The following is a 15,966-nucleotide window of genomic DNA, read 5'->3' as shown; positions in this document are numbered from 1 at the left end:
GGAGTGCCGTCTACAGGTTGAAACCGGCTTTAATGTTATATTCCTAAAGCAGACAAATCTTAATGTAATTCTCTATATTTTGCTATCTGACATATTTTTGATGATTTGACGCAGCATATATTCTTTTAAATGCATGCAAATGTGTTACACTTTACTGTACTTAACAGCAACAATGAAACATAATGATGAGGTATGCTGCATTATAGATGTATCCATATGAACTTCACTTTACTTAAAGTGGACATATTATACCCTATTTCCCCCATTAAGATAGTTCCCTGGTGTCCTAATGAACATGTCAGTGACATGCTTTGGTCAAAATACCATAAGGATGAAGAATCATAGTAGTTCAATAACCCTGCTAAACGAGCCCCTTTCAGAACGCTCGGTTTTCGTGCATGGTCCCTTTATATGCAAATGAGACACAGGCAAACACACACCCACTTCTTCTAGGGGGTTTCTGATTTGTCCTCTTTACAGCGCTTTACAGCTCTATTCGTCTCCCCCTCCCTCCACTAGCTCTCTGACAATATCAACATGTCAGCGAGAGTGCCGTCACAGGAAGAGACGTCCTACATAAGGATCGAGCCGAACACTGTCCAACAGTAAATCAGTCTGATACAATCACAGAAAGCAGCTGTTTATGCAGCTCGCCGCTGACGATCAGCGGTGCTGCACTCTCTGTGCAGCGGTGCTACACTCTCTGTGTCACCGATAGCCTAAACTGCCGCTGGCGATCAGCTGATCGCCACCACTGATCGCCAGCGGCGCGCTGAATAAACTGTATGTTGCTGTATCAGACCGGAGACTGTGCTCCGGAGACCTCACCACCACTGACCAGCTCCGGTGCTCCGGCGATCAGCTGTGGCGATCAGCGGTGACACAGAGAGTGCAGCACCGCTGATCGCCAGCTCGCCGGAGCACCGGAGGTGGTGCGGTGGTGAGGTCTCCGGAGCACAGTCTCCGATCTGATACAGCAACATACAGTTTATTCAGCGGTTTAGGCTGTTTAGGCTATCGGTGACACAGAGAGTGTAGCACCGCTGCACAGAGAGTCCAGCACCACTGATCGTCAGCGGCGAGCTGCATAAACAGCTGCTTTATGTGATTGTATCAGACTGAGTCAGTGCTCCGGTCATGGAGGACGTACTGAACAAATATGTTTAATTAGGACGTGTCAGAATGGTCAGTTATGAGCTCTATGTGATCTTTTCTTAACAATTTGTGTGTTTGTACGTCGGTGAAATACGTCCCCTGACTAAATACGGCGACCGCTGGTCGCAGTCTGATGTGAAGTGGTGCGAACACACGATTGCTGACTTTATCCGGCACATTAGCTTCATATATAAAATCCTCTGTAAAACACTGTGCTCCACTGTGCAGCCACCAACAGCACACTTGTCCCTCCGCGTTGACATAATACCGCTCTTCCTCCCTCGCCTGCACTCTCGCAGGGACAAGGTGGAGCTAAGGTGGAGCTTGCGAAGTAAACGTACTGGTGGGGCGGTAACATTCGCGGTGAAATGCACATGCTGACGTCATAAGCGCAGGGAATTCAACATCGAGCGTTTTATCGCCTATACTTACACTAAGCGTAACCACGAAAACATGACTGAGTATTGTTTTTCCACACTTTGGCGACTGGTAGGGCCCCCAGAGTCCCAAATATCAGTATTAAAATGGTTAAAAAGTTGATTTTGCATAATATGTCCCCTTTAAAGCATACATTGATAAATTATGATCCTTCATGGAGTATTATAGCATCCTATGAGTCATTATAACAGTTGATTGTTGAAGTGTGTGTATAGAGGGGTATACGTAGTCATCATGTATTATAAGCCCCATCAGTCAGCCTGTAGTTTATAACCAGTCAAGAGCACTCATAAGACCCTTGGATTTATAAGTCATTATAAGCACGATTTATAGTCATTCATAACTGTTGATATAATGCATCATAAAGCATTATGTATGTTTATGAGTGTAGTCATAATGCATTATGATCAATTATGATGAGCATTATAATTCACTATGAATGTGCTCATAATACACTTTCGATGTGGTATTCATAGAAAGCGTTACCAAATTTAAATATATAAATTAATAAATCTGTCAGAGATATGTTTCAGGCGCTGCCCCTACAGCTTATTCCTCTCCTCTGATGGGTGGTGTGCAAGAATAAACAACCCTGCAAATATATAAAATGTGGTGACACTTTGATGAGTCTGCACTTAGACAGGGATGAACCGGAGCAAAGTCATGAGGACATTTTTAGTCACCAGTCTCCTCTTATTAATGTTGTACCTCAGCTTTTCCTCTGCTGTGTCCTCCTCTCTTTCTTCCTCCTCTTGCAAGTTTCAGGGACAGTTTCAGCAAATTGAGATGCACAAGACTGGAGATGTGATTCTCGGTGGAATTTTTACATTTCACTTCTTTCCTGCTTATCCTGATATATCTTTTACCTCAGAGCCACGACAGCCTGCATGCTATGGGTAAGTCTGCGAGGCAAAAAAAGAAAGTCCTTAAAATGAAGTCAAAATCAATTTAATATGATTATATTGTTATTGATTTGGAATAATTGTGTGGAATAATTACATGACCTTATTGAAGCATTTAAATTTCATGGTAGGTGTTGCAGTAGTATTTAGTAAAAATTGTGAAACGTGTAGCTTTGCACAGTTAATGTATAATGCATTTTACATAGTAAACATTTGTATTTTTGTGTTAGACTTGATGTCATGGGATTCAGGCTGGCTCAGACCATGGCCTATACTATTGATGAAATCAACAGAAACTCCAACATGCTGCCTAATGTGACTCTGGGATACAGTGTGTATGATAACTGCCTCCAAACAGGGATTGGAGTTGGTGCAGCACTGTCCTTAGTCAGTGGTAAACAAAAGCAAGTTACATTAGGGAAGAACTGCTCAGGCACTCATCCATTCCTAGGAATTGTGGGTGAATCTTCATCTACACGGACAGTTGCCATAGCTATGGTCTTAGGTTTGTACAGAGTGCCTATGGTAAGTTTTTGTCTTTCAGCGCCATCATCAGTGTGATTTATTTTATTTTTTTTTTAATTTTAATAAATGTATTGCCATTAAAGAAACAACCATAAATCAGCAAATACTTTAACTTTTTTTAATACGTGGTCTGTCTGTTTTGCAGGTTAGTTATTATGCAACATGTTCTTTTCTGAGTGATCGGCAAAAGTTTCCATCTTTTTTTAGGACAATACCAAGTGATGCTTTTCAGGTAAAAACCAACTTGCAAAAATCTAAATGTTACAAAATTACCTATGCAGTACAGTACAGTACAGAGAAAAATATAAAATATCTTGTGTAATCTAGTCAAATAATAAAATATAAATACAGAGACTGCACTACATTAACACATATAAGCCACTCAAACACTGTCAAATATCAATTGCTGTTTTATATGTTGCTGTTAAATATGCAATGAAAGAGAAACAGGAACATGAAACCAGAGCTTCTGTGCTCATTAAGAGCAACCATAGCAGAGGGAAATAAAAATCCTGAACCAAGTGGAGCCACATTTTTGGAGGAACTACCATCATTCGGCATGTAATGGATGAAGAAAGTCATACGTGTATATACACAACACATGGGTTGTTGATGAACCTGTTTAGCCTGTGCACTAATCCCTCTGCACTGTGTCCACATAGGTGCGTACTATGATTCAGATTCTAAAACACTTTGGATGGACTTGGGTAGGTCTGCTCCTCAGTGACGATGAATATGGAATCCACGCTACCCGATCCTTTCACTCTGAGCTACGTTTAAATAGTGGAGGTTGTGTGGCTTACACAGAGATTTTACCCTGGGGTGATGACACCACTGAACTAAGGAGAATAGTGGATGTGATGAAGAAATCTACAGCCCGAGTGGTGATCGTGTTTGCATATGAGACTCATTTAATTGACCTCATGAAAGAGGTCAGTCCTTAAAGAGATATGTTGCAAAATCCTATTTAAAAGAGAATTCATTAAAAATGTTACACTTGTAATTTGTTAAAGCTCAGAGTAAGATTGCTGAGAACGACAAGGTTTTTGCTTGTAATAATGTGTCAAACACAAATTTGTGTATGACATCATCTAGAATAGATCAGAATTTACTGGTTATAAAAGTATGTTGGTTATTTTAATATTTGTTATGATGCAATATACAGGTGGTGAGGCAGAATGTGACAGGCCTGCATTGGATGGCCAGTGAAGCGTGGACATCAGGCACTTCACTCCAGACGCGCGACTTCATGCCGTACCTGGCTGGAACACTGGGCATCACTGTCCGACGGGGAGAAATACCAGGACTCAGGGACTTCCTGATACAAATACGTCCTGACATACATCACAACAACACCCATGGACAGAGTGTGGTGAGAACTAAATGTTTTAATCTAGTATGGTAGTTGCTAAAGTAAAATGGTTTCATGATTTAAAAAAACTAAATTTCTTTTCAGTTGAATCAGTTTTGGGAACACACATTTCAGTGTAGATTTGCACCACCTCCAGCAGGTTGGGTGGAAGCTGGAGGAGAATTATGCACTGGACAGGAAGTTATAGAGATTGTGGAGACTGGTTTCTTGGATGTTTCAAACCTCAGGGCAGAGTATAATGTGTATAAGGCTGTATACGCTCTGGCGTATGCTCTTGATGACATGCTGCAATGTGAGCCAGGGAGAGGACCTTTCAGCAACAACACTTGTGCTCATTTACAAAGACTGGAGCCATGGCAGGTGAGATATCAGTTTACCCTCTTAATTTACCCTTTGTATTTATGTTAAAGCTTAAGTTGATACAAATAATTCATTATTGGATAATGATTTTAGCAAAATAACAAGAATGAGACTGTTACGTTCTTAAGTTGTTGTCTAGGGGAAACAGAACAGCAACACGACAAACCAAGGATTTAAATGCGGCAAAGTTGACGGTTTAAAGAAATAATGTTTAATTTAGACAAACTTAAACACAACAGCCTGGCTTTTCTTTTTATTTGTGGCTTATCTTTCATTGCCTTCACATCACACATGCTTATGAGATTTGCTTTTGCACCAGTGTCCAATCTCATGGTGACTACGGTCCCATTTATCATTAGAGGAGCCATCCACTTATCTTCTGTAGTGACATCATTTACATTGTCTGGTTTATTTATTTGTTCACTTTCACAATTCACCATTCCAACAAAGAACGTGTCACTTAGATCAGGCTCGTCTATTAAGTTTACAGTTTTTCCTTTCTTCCACTCTTTCCGTTTGGAGAAGCATTGTTTAGCAAAATGATTCTTGCCTTGGCAAGTAGAGCATTGCTTACCAAACGCTGGACACTGTCTGGGCTTATGCTGTGAGCCGCAGCGCTTGCAGTTTATCATCACGTCCTCCTGCTGTGCAGGCCGGGTCTGTGTGCGCCGTCCCCGCTGATACGACACTGCTCCAACCGCTGCCACGCTGTCGCTCTGCGCCGAGGCGACTGCAGACATCTCGCTGAACGTCCTCACGTGCCTTTGGGACAGCTCACTGGCCTGGCAGATCTTAGTGGCTCCTGCCAGCGTCAGCTCCATCTCCCGTAGTAGCCTCTCTCTGACCTTACTATCCGCCACACCGAATACAATCTGGTCCCGGACCATGGAATCCGTCAGCGCCGCAAAGTTGCAGGACTGCGCCTTTAGCCGCAAGTCCGTCAGGAAACTATCAAAGGGCTCATGCTGACGCTGTGTACGAGACCGAAACACGTACCTCTCGTACGTCTCGTTCTTCTTCGGAGAACAGTGGGTATCAAACTTGCTAAGCACTACATCCAACTTTTCATTATCTTCAGGACTGTCAAACACGAACGTGTTAAATACTTCTATGGCCTGTGGCCCTGCTATTGTTAGCAGCAGCGCTACCTTTCTAGCTTCCGGCTTCGCTTCGAGTCCCATAGCAGAAACATAAAGGTGAAACCGCTGTTTGAAGGTGCGCCAGTTCTCGTCGACATTCCCCGTCAGTTTCAAACTTTCCGGTGGTTTTAAATCCATGTCGCCCATTCGAGTTTACTCCTGGTACCATGTCATGTTCGTGTTCCAAGGATGAGGCCGTGTTGATTGCTTGTAACTTAGTTTAATGTCTCACGTTCTCCAAACATACAGGTGCACTCATGCAGTCTTGCTCTAGTCCGTTAAATAGTACGGTAAGCTGACTACTAACCAGTACTGCCGCCTAGCGGTCAAACATGTAATAACATCTAATCATAACACCCACCACACACCATTTACCATAACTGTTGTCTGCCAGCAATTCAGACAAATGAGAGACAGAGCGCTCTTCAGCAGGCTCCCTTTTACTGAGCCTCCAGTCAGGTGATTGGCCAAGGCAGACATTAAGGCGGTGGCCTCATGTCCTCTCAGGTGCAGCTCATCCTAATCAGCGGAGAGGAGAGAAGAGAACAAGAAAACAACAAACTTAATATCCCTGCTGGGCATGTAACAGAGACAAAATCCCTTTGTAGGCTTGCTTAGATTATTTATCGTTTAACATTTAGTAGTCAGTTCAAGTAGTTTTAATATGGATGAAGGATATATTTAATTTACAGATGGGTAATTGTGCATTGCTATATAATGTGAGAGAGAACAATATCTTGCAGAATAATCCTTGATGGACAAGATTGTGAAAATTGTCTTCAGAATGCTGACTTGATTGGAAAGCCTGAATATTTGCAGTTATTCCTCCGTCAAAGCTCTGCCCTGGACCACTGCAATTTAGGGTTTTTTAATAGCTGTAAACATGTCTTTGTAACATTACAATATTTGGTAACATTTAGTTGTTAGTAGTTGTTGTAATAGTGGTTGTTTTTTGTCACACGAATAACATCAGTTACAACTGTTTTGTTTTTGTAACAACAAACAAAACAGAACTTACGGTACAAAAAGCATCACTTAATGTACATTAAGTTACAAAAACTGACACAAAAACATCATGAGCATTACAAATTAGAGCACAAACAGAGTAGACCCCTGTATCTTGCCTTTGTCGACCTCACAAAGGCCTTTGACCTCGTCAGCAGAGAGGGCCTCTTCAAAATACTACCATCATAAAGTCATTTCACAACAACATGCAGAGCTAACCCTGGATTTCCACTGGACACGGAACGGCCGCTGAACGGCCGCGGCGCGGTTCTACTTCGTCCTCTCCCAAACGTCAATCCCCACCGGGCGCGTTACGGCAGCGGCGCGGAGCCTTGGGAGCCAGCGGTATTCACGGAAGATCGCGCGATAATCTCGAACGGACGCGAGATCCCGCGATAGACTGTGTGTAAAAAAGTTATTTAGTCAAGTATTTCTATATATATAATATTTTAAAGTCATTAAAATGTCCAGTAACTTTGCACTGATCAGGACAAGGCAAGAAATATGTCATGTACTATATTAATTAATAATTAAACACTTTGCAGGTACAGTACTTAAAGTACTTTCTGTAAAGTTTTTAGAATCACATTTTTATCATCTTAGCAGGACTTTATACTCACCATCCACTCCCAAAACTCCGCAAAACCAGGCGTTGTCCTTTCTGACATTGTCCTTATAATAAGGATCTGTGGTGTCATAAAGGATTTTATATTTCTCCACTTCCATAATCAGTCTCTCGTCGTCCATTGTCTCCGAGACCCTCGGATCAAATGACTGTTGACCTGGGAGCACCGGTTATGACGTAACGTTGAGGTGAAGTTGTGACCTGCGTATTGTGTTTTATTTTGAAAGGGGGGCGGAAGTGTTTTAATTTGATACTGTGTCGGACTTCCTGTCTTGTGCGATCTGGTTCGTTGAAATTTACGAGGTTCAGCAGCGGCAACGGAAAAAATAGAACTGATTCCTATCGATAGCGCTGCGGCACGGCGAGCCGCTTCTGGGCCGCTGCTGATCCGCGCCGCAGCGCGGCCGGTGGGAATGCTCACATTGATTAGAATGGAAGATATTTGCAACGGCTACCGGGCCGCTGCCGTTCCGCGGCCGTTCCGCGTCCAGTGGAAATCCAGGGTTAGTCTTCTGGGAAGGAGAAACCTCTGAGGCATTTCCAGTCTGCAGCAGAGTGAAGCAGGGCTGTGATTTTGCACCAACTCTCTTTGGGATATTCTTCTCTCTCATGCTGTTTGCATTCGGCTCATCTCTTGAAGGCATCTACCTATACACCAGAGCTAAAGGTAATTTTCTTACCTTGCTCGTTTGTGGACTAAGACCAAAGTAACAAGCGTGCTGTTGAGGGAAATGCTATTCGCGGTTAACTCAGCACAAGCAGCCCAGACTGAATCAGGGCTTTGGAAATTGGTAGACAGTCTCTCACATCCTTATAATGAGTTTGCATCAAAAAGATCAATGTCATGGGCCAAGCAGTTGAGATCCCACCCCACAGGTCTATCAACAACAAGACTCTCGACTGTGTCAACAACTTCACATGCCTTGGGTCCACAGTTTCTAGCAACCTCTCACTTGACATCAAATGAAGCATCAATCTTGCGAGGGCTGCCACGAAGTTGACCAGGCTGTCCAAGAGAGTGTGATACAATAAAAGCTTTACTGTGCTCACAAAATTCCTATCAGGCCTGCTTCATCAGCACCTTGCTGTACTGCAATGAGATCTGGACAACGTAAACCAGACAAACAGCTTCCACCTGCAGTGCCTACGCCACATACTGGGCATTACATGGCGGGACCAAGTACCCCACACCGAAGTCCTGACACCGTACGCATGCGTCAACCGGTGTGCAGACATTTGGAGAAAAACACACCGAGGTTGCAGAGGTGCAGGGCAGAAGAGGAGGAAGAAAGAGGAGGTGAAACAGCGAAGGTTTATGGCAGAAGAGGAGGAAGAAAGAGGAGATGAAACAGTGGAGGCTTATGGCAAGGAGGAGACATAAGCCGTGTCTTCCATCTCTCATCATGGGGAGTACGGTCACTGGCGAATAAGATGGATGAGCAGACGGTGCTGGCCCGAAGTCAGCGGGAGTGTAGTTTAATGTGCTTCACGGAGACATTGCTGCACCGGGACATTCCTGACGCCGTCAATCACAGGCTTCCACACTGTTCGGGCTGAGGAAAGGAGGGGGGCACTGTGTGTCGGACAGGTTGGTCTGCAACACCGGGACTCCCCCTTCCTCTTCACTCTTTACACCACTGACATCAGTAGCTCCTTCTCATACCGCAAGGAACCTGGGTGTGGATTATTGTAGAACATTTGAAGCAGGAGGGGACTTTACACAGCTCCAGTGATCTGTTGAAGAACTCTGTGAAGTTGGGGGCCAGCTGGTCAGCACAGACCTTCAGACAGGAGGGTGAAACGTTGTCTGGGCCTGGAGCTTTTTTGTCTTCTGTTTCCTGTAGATCCTGAGGGATGGTGGAGGGTCAGTAGGGCGATGGGTGTGAATGTTACATTACATTACATGTCATTTAGCAGACGCTTTTATCCAAAGCGACTTACAATAAGTGCATTTAAACATTTGGGTACAAATAAGAGCTAGAAGTAAGTAAGAGCTTCAAGTAAGCTAAACTATGAAGTGCTAGTCATAAGTGTGATGTATAAGTTGTTTTTTTTGACACCGTCGTCTTAGTCATGCCTCTGCGATTCTCTCAGTGAGGGGGAGCAAGCCGGTTTGCCGATGCAGAGCGGAGTGGGCGGGCTGGGGTGTAGGATTTGATCATGTCCTGGATGTAGGCTGGACCGGATCCGTTTGTAGCATGGAACGCAAGCACTAGAGTCTTGAAGCGGATGCAAGCAGCTACAGGAAGCCAGTGAAGGGAGCTGAGGAGTGGTGTAGTGTGGGAGAATTTTGGTAAGTTGAAGACCAGACAAGCTGCTGCATTCTGGATGAGTTGCAGAGTTCGTATGGCACACGCAGGGAGACCAGCCAGGAGGGAGTTGCAGTAGTCCAAGCGTGAGATGACAAGAGCCTTGACCAGAACCTGTGCCGCCTTCTGGGTTAGAAGAGGCCGTATCCTTCTGATGTTGTGCAACATGTATCTGCAAGATCAAGCTGTTGCAGCAATGTTGGCAGTGAGGGAGAGATGGTCATCAAGTGTCACACCCAGGTTCCTTGCAGTGTGAGAAGGAGCTACCATAGAGTTGTCGAGGGTGATGGTTAGATCTGTGGTGGTTGAGCCCTTTCCTGGGAGAAAAAGAAACTCAATCTTGTCGAGAGTGAGTTTCAGGTGATGGTCAGACATCCACTGAGAGATGTTGGTCAGACAAGCGGAGATCCGTTCTGCTACATGTGTTTCGGAGCTTGAGGTCGGAGGTGGAGCAGTTTCTGGTGAAGATGAGGTCAAGGTGGTTGCCAGCTTTGTGAGTTGGTGGAGAAAGAGTAAGTGAGAGAGAAAAGCGGAAAGTAGAAGTAGATCGGATGACTTCTCTGACTGGATGTTGAAGTCACAAAGAAGAACAAGTGGTGGGCCATTTTCTGGTATGTTTAAGAGGAGGACATCTAGTTCCTCCAAGAAGTGTCCCAATGGGCCTGGTGGACAGTAGATGACAACAATGATTAGTTTTACAGGGTGAGATACAGCTACAGCACAAAATTCAAACGACTGTGAAGAGAAGTGTGGCAGTGAGTAAAGAGTGAAAGTCCAGTTGGGGTTGATGAGCAGACCTGTCCCGCCACCTCTTCCAGTGGATCTGGGTGTGTGGGAGAAGGAGTGGGCGGAGGAGAGAGCCGCCGGCGTGGCTGTGTTGGAGGGTGTTATCCAAGTCTCAGTGAGAGCAAGGAAGTCCAGGCATTGCTCAGTAGCAAAGCCAGAGATTAACTCAGTCTTGCGGGGAGCTGACTGGCAGTTCCACAGGCCCCCTGCAACAAGGTGTTGGATGTGTGTGGAGCAGGTGGGATAGATAAGTGAGGACAGATTATGGTGAGTGAGTGTGAGGTTTGTAATATCTATGGGAAGATACATGAACAGGAATGGAAAAAGTGCACATATGTGAAAGGTAGGAAACAACTGCAACAATTGACAGGTACTTAGCCTCCTCGTTAGCCTCCTCGTTAGCCTCCTCGTTAGCCTCCTCGTTAGCCTCCTCGTTAGCCTCCTCGTTAGCCTCCTCGTTAGCCTCCTTTGTCTTCGTCTTCCTTCGTCTGCCGCTGAAGCTGCCGCTTCAAAGTGAGTGCTGATTTTTAAAAGACACCTGATTAGGTGCTGATTGGTTGCAGCTGTGTGGCCACTCCCTGATTAGGGGCTGATTGGTTGCAGCTGTGTGGCCACTCCCTGTAGCCAATGAAACTTCAATTAAGCTTTTTTTTTCTAAAAGAAATTACCTGATTAGGGGCTGATTGGTTACAGCAGTGTTGGCTACTCCCCTGTAGCCAATGAAACTTCACACCTGGTGATGGTGATGGCTCAATAGAAACTAGGTCAAAACAGCAACAATAACAACTTTCTCTTTGACCTAATAGACAAACTTTCACCTTAACTAAACAGAGTCAAAAGTCAAAAGTCAAGCAAACCAGCTAGATACAATAGCAATTAATGAGATAGCAACCAAATAAGAAAGACCTACAGAAGTGATACTTAGCTTAATTCCAGTAGTCCTATGAGATACCCAGAAAGTCCAAATGCACACTGGCTTCTCAAACCTGCAGTAGAAGACATTCAGGTCATCATCCAGTTCACAGTTCACTGCAATGTGGGGGGATGGTCTCTGATGATCTCTTGTAGACCTCTCCACACTGACGCAGACTTGTTAGCTTAAAAAACTGTTTTTCAGCTTCTCAGTGTAACACCTCTTTGCCACTTTCATCTCCTTCGTCAGCGTGTCCCTGGTCGTGTTGTACAGGACTCTGTCCCCACTTCTATAAGCCTCTTCCTTGGCCTGACGAAGCATCCTGAGTTTTGCAGTGAATCAAGGTTTATTGTATGTGCAGAAGGTTTTAGTCGGCACACATGTCCTCACAAAAGCTGGTGTAGCATGTCACAGTGTCAGTGAGTTTGTCCAGATCTGTAGCAGCAGCCTCAAAAACACTCCAAACAGTCAAAGCAGGCCTGTAACTCCAGCTTTGACTCTGTGGTCCATCTCTTCACAGTCTTCACTACAGGCTTAGCAGATTTGATTCCTGTAATTTGGGAGAAGATGAACCATGCAGTGATCAGAGAGCCCCAAAACTGCAGGGGGGACAGAAGAATATGCGTCTGGATATGAGTCTGGATGTTTCCTCTCCATGTCCGTTTTCTGGTCAGCCAAGTGTTGTAAAGCCTCAGTAACACAGGTCTAAGGTGGGATGTAAACACCAACCAGAATAAACGAGGAGAACAAAATAAAGTGCCAGGGCTGTACAGTCATAATCACCACTGTAAAATAAACTGTTGACCCTCTGGGTACAATCCATCGTCAGCACTGATGCTGCTGAACCTGCTGCTACTAAGGGTCGAGTCATACTGTGTTCCACATATTCCATATAGGTATTGGTGGATATCCTCATATAACCTCAAGTTAGTTTCCATGGTTACCATTTTGTACAATGTCTCTTTTGACTAAAAACAGAAGCATGCCTCTATCTGGAGTAGAAAGTGTTTTGGGCAGTCAACATATGTGTTCTGCGTGGAATTAAACTAAATGTATGGATTTTTCTTATAGGGAAAATTACATCATGCACAAGCAGACACAGAAACGTGACCTGGCCCCAATTCTGTTGTACACTTGTGACATTCTTCATTATATACATCACACACAACCAGAGTTAGAAAGCTTTCTTCTCACTATTTTAGTGCATAAACTCAAATGGGTTTTACAACCCAGGCAATGTATACATCACAGGTGATTAGTCTATGCAAAGGATCCTCTGTTTCCTCCAAGATTTCATAAAAATATATGGTCAAGGATATACTGTTGTATTTACATTTCACAACTAAAAGTTATATGACTGGTTTGTTGAGTATCAGTTGTTTATTTCAGATTGTCTGATGCGATTTTTTTTCTTGTACATTCCCGCAGCAGCACAGTGCATTAAAACCAGTCTCTTTGGTATAATTGTACTTTATCCCACCCCTTTTTCAGATATGTAAATTAAATCATGTTTGCGGGTTCAAAATAAACTCATACTACTACTATTACTAATGCGGTGAGCAAGAGAGTGATTGAATAAATGTGTAGCCCTGGTGAAAATGGTATTAGTAATATATATTATGAAATCCATTCATTGTTAGCAAAATTTAAAACATGTACACTTTTAATATGTATTCTTCTATGACTACTCTGAAAGCTTCTGTATTACTTGGAAAAAGTCAACTTTACAACATCATCTGGTGATCGAGTGTCATTTGATGAGAAAGGTAACATCTTACCTGTATATGACATCATGAACTGGGTGTGGCTCCCTGATGAAAGAATTAAAGTTCAGAAAGTGGGTGAGGTTCAGAGGTCCGCCTTCAATGGTGCAGAAGTCACACTGGATGAAGACAAAATCTTCTGGAACTTTCACTCTGAACAGGTTTGCCTTACTTTTTTCATCTATCACTTTACCTTACTCTTTATAGATCAGTGTAATTAATTTAGATTTTTCTCCACACAGCCTCCTCGGTCAGTGTGCAGTGAGAGCTGTCCTCCAGGTACCCGCGTGGTCAAGACAAGGAGGAGGTCTGAGTGTTGTTTTGACTGTGTCCCTTGTTCTGACGGAGAGATCAGCAATACGACTGGTGAGTGTAAAGTTTTTCACACCACAGTTAAATGATGTAGTATTAACATGTTTCTCACCACTCTCCATCTTTTCTCAGACTCCATGGAGTGCATCAGTTGTCCAGAAGATTTCTGGTCCAGCCCCCAGCGTGACCACTGTGTTCCTAAAAAAACAGAGTTCCTCTCCTACCATGAGCCTCTGGGTATCTGCTTGACAACCATCTCACTGTTGGGCACATTTATCTGTGTTATTGTTCTGGGCATCTTCATCCATCACCGCAGCACACCTATAGTTCGTGCCAACAATTCAGAACTCAGTTTCCAGCTGTTGCTGTCACTTAAGTTCTGTTTCCTTTGCTCATTGCTTTTTATTGGACGACCCAGACCTTGGACTTGCCAATTAAGACATGCAGCATTTGGCATCAGCTTTGTGCTTTGTGTCTCATGTATCCTGGTGAAAACCATGGTGGTTCTGGCTGTGTTCAGGGCCTCCAAACCAGGAGGTGAGTCCAGTCTCAAATGGTTTGGTGCTGTGCAGCAGAGAGGGACAGTTCTGGTTCTGACTTCTGTTCAAGCAGCAATCTGCACTGTCTGGCTTGCATCTGCTTCACCCATGCCTCATAAAAACACCCAGTATCACAGTGACAAGATAGTTTATGAGTGTGCAGTTGGGTCCACAGTTGGTTTTGCAGTTTTACTTGGTTATATTGGGTTACTGGCTGTCCTCAGTTTTTTGTTAGCTTTTCTAGCAAGGAATCTTCCAGACAGTTTCAATGAGGCCAAACTCATCACTTTCAGCATGTTGATCTTCTGTGCAGTGTGGGTGGCCTTCATCCCTGCATATATCAGCTCACCAGGCAAATATGCAGATGCTGTGGAGGTATTTGCTATTCTGGCCTCAAGTTCTGGCCTGTTGGTGGCACTGTTTGGACCCAAATGTTACATAATCATTTTAAGACCAGAGAGAAACACAAAGAAAGTCATCATGGGTCGTGGCACTGACTGAAAAAAATAATAATAAAATGTATTTTTATAATACAATAATCCATGTATGGAAATTACAATATTATGTGATATTGATGGTAAATACATATTATATGGTCATTTATGTATTGAATAGGGAGGTGTAATACACATTGCAACAAAGTAGTCCTCAAGAGTATATGAAATCAAGATTAATAAAAATTAGAGTAGATATTTAAGGCCAGTACACCCGAGACAAAACACAGTCCACAATTTTAAATATGTTTGCGAATTTCCTTAAACTTTTTCCGGTGTGTGTTTGATTGTGAGGATTGAATGAGTGGGATTATTAACCTTAGCTGAAGTTCTGAAGCCTAATAAAGTAATTATTCTTATTCATTCATTTTCTGACAGTCTTTTTGCAATGGGATAGGAGCAAGTTAAAGCTGAAATAAACAATGGACTGACTTAAATTTGTGCATAATGTCTTTGAATTTTCTGAATTATATCTTTATCTACAGACTGATATTAGTTCTTGTCATGGCTCAATATTAAGTGTCAGTGGGTCGGATCTGGTGTGCTATCTTGTAGAGAGTTGACAAAGTTGAAAGGGGAGGATTGGTGGTTATCAATGTTAAATCGTGTTAAATTTTGAACTGGGATAGGATCACTCACATCAATGACGTTGAGCTGTTTAGAAAGACATGCTCCAGGGCTTGATATTGGGAACTGCTGTTCTCATTTTATGTATTTTTCTCACCTAAACCTGCATTTATCTACACCACAACACTAAAGACTTGTGGAAGAAGGTGGAATAGTTAGTGATTTTGCAGTCCTATTACTTACTATACTACACAAGGTAGATTTACACAATGACAATGTGACAGAAACCTTAAAAGAAGCTGGAGTGGTAACTAAGTCCTCAGTACTCATTCTGCTCAACTTATCAGCAGCATTTGACACATTTAACTCTCCTGCTTTGAATCTTACCTTACTGGGCAATTGTTCAATGTGTCCTGGCTAGGTCACACATCTGCACCACACAGCCTTGCCAGGGGTGCCCGAAGGCTCTGTGCTCGGGTCCCACCTCTTTGCCATATATAGTACACCACCTGGGCCAGACATCCACTCACATGCCTTCTCATATCACTGCTATGCTGATGATACCCAGTTCTATCAGTCATCCCCACCTGACGACCATGAATCTCAGATTGTCTCTCTGACAAATCTGCATGGATGAAAGCCTCCTGCCCATACACTTTATACTCAGACATCCGTTTCTCCCTGCATGCTTTGGCTTGTGTTTCCAATTCACCTTTGGTATTGTCACGGCCCTTGGCTGTGACATCCTGCCACAAGTGTTTG

The 15,966-nt window shown here is 43.5% G+C and overlaps 1 protein-coding gene across 1 annotated transcript; it reads left to right on the top strand.

Moving 5' to 3' along the window:
* Window positions 1–2,245: 2,245 nt before the first annotated feature.
* Window positions 2,246–15,074, top strand: LOC122759352 (extracellular calcium-sensing receptor-like). The gene is made up of 9 exons (XM_044014156.1): window positions 2,246–2,489; window positions 2,726–3,020; window positions 3,166–3,252; window positions 3,683–3,952; window positions 4,186–4,389; window positions 4,477–4,752; window positions 13,226–13,453; window positions 13,535–13,658; window positions 13,737–15,074. Exons 1-9 carry the CDS (start codon window positions 2,257–2,259, stop codon window positions 14,642–14,644), a joined length of 2,625 nt encoding a protein of 874 aa, XP_043870091.1. The 5' UTR covers window positions 2,246–2,256; the 3' UTR covers window positions 14,645–15,074.
* The last annotated feature ends 892 nt before the right edge of the window (window positions 15,075–15,966 follow it).

The sequence above is a fragment of the Solea senegalensis genome, linkage group LG18, assembly GCF_019176455.1.
Source record: "Solea senegalensis isolate Sse05_10M linkage group LG18, IFAPA_SoseM_1, whole genome shotgun sequence".
NCBI lineage: Eukaryota > Metazoa > Chordata > Actinopteri > Pleuronectiformes > Soleidae > Solea > Solea senegalensis.
The sequence above is the reverse complement of the archived record's forward strand: the minus strand, read 5'-3'. Positions and strand labels throughout refer to the sequence as shown.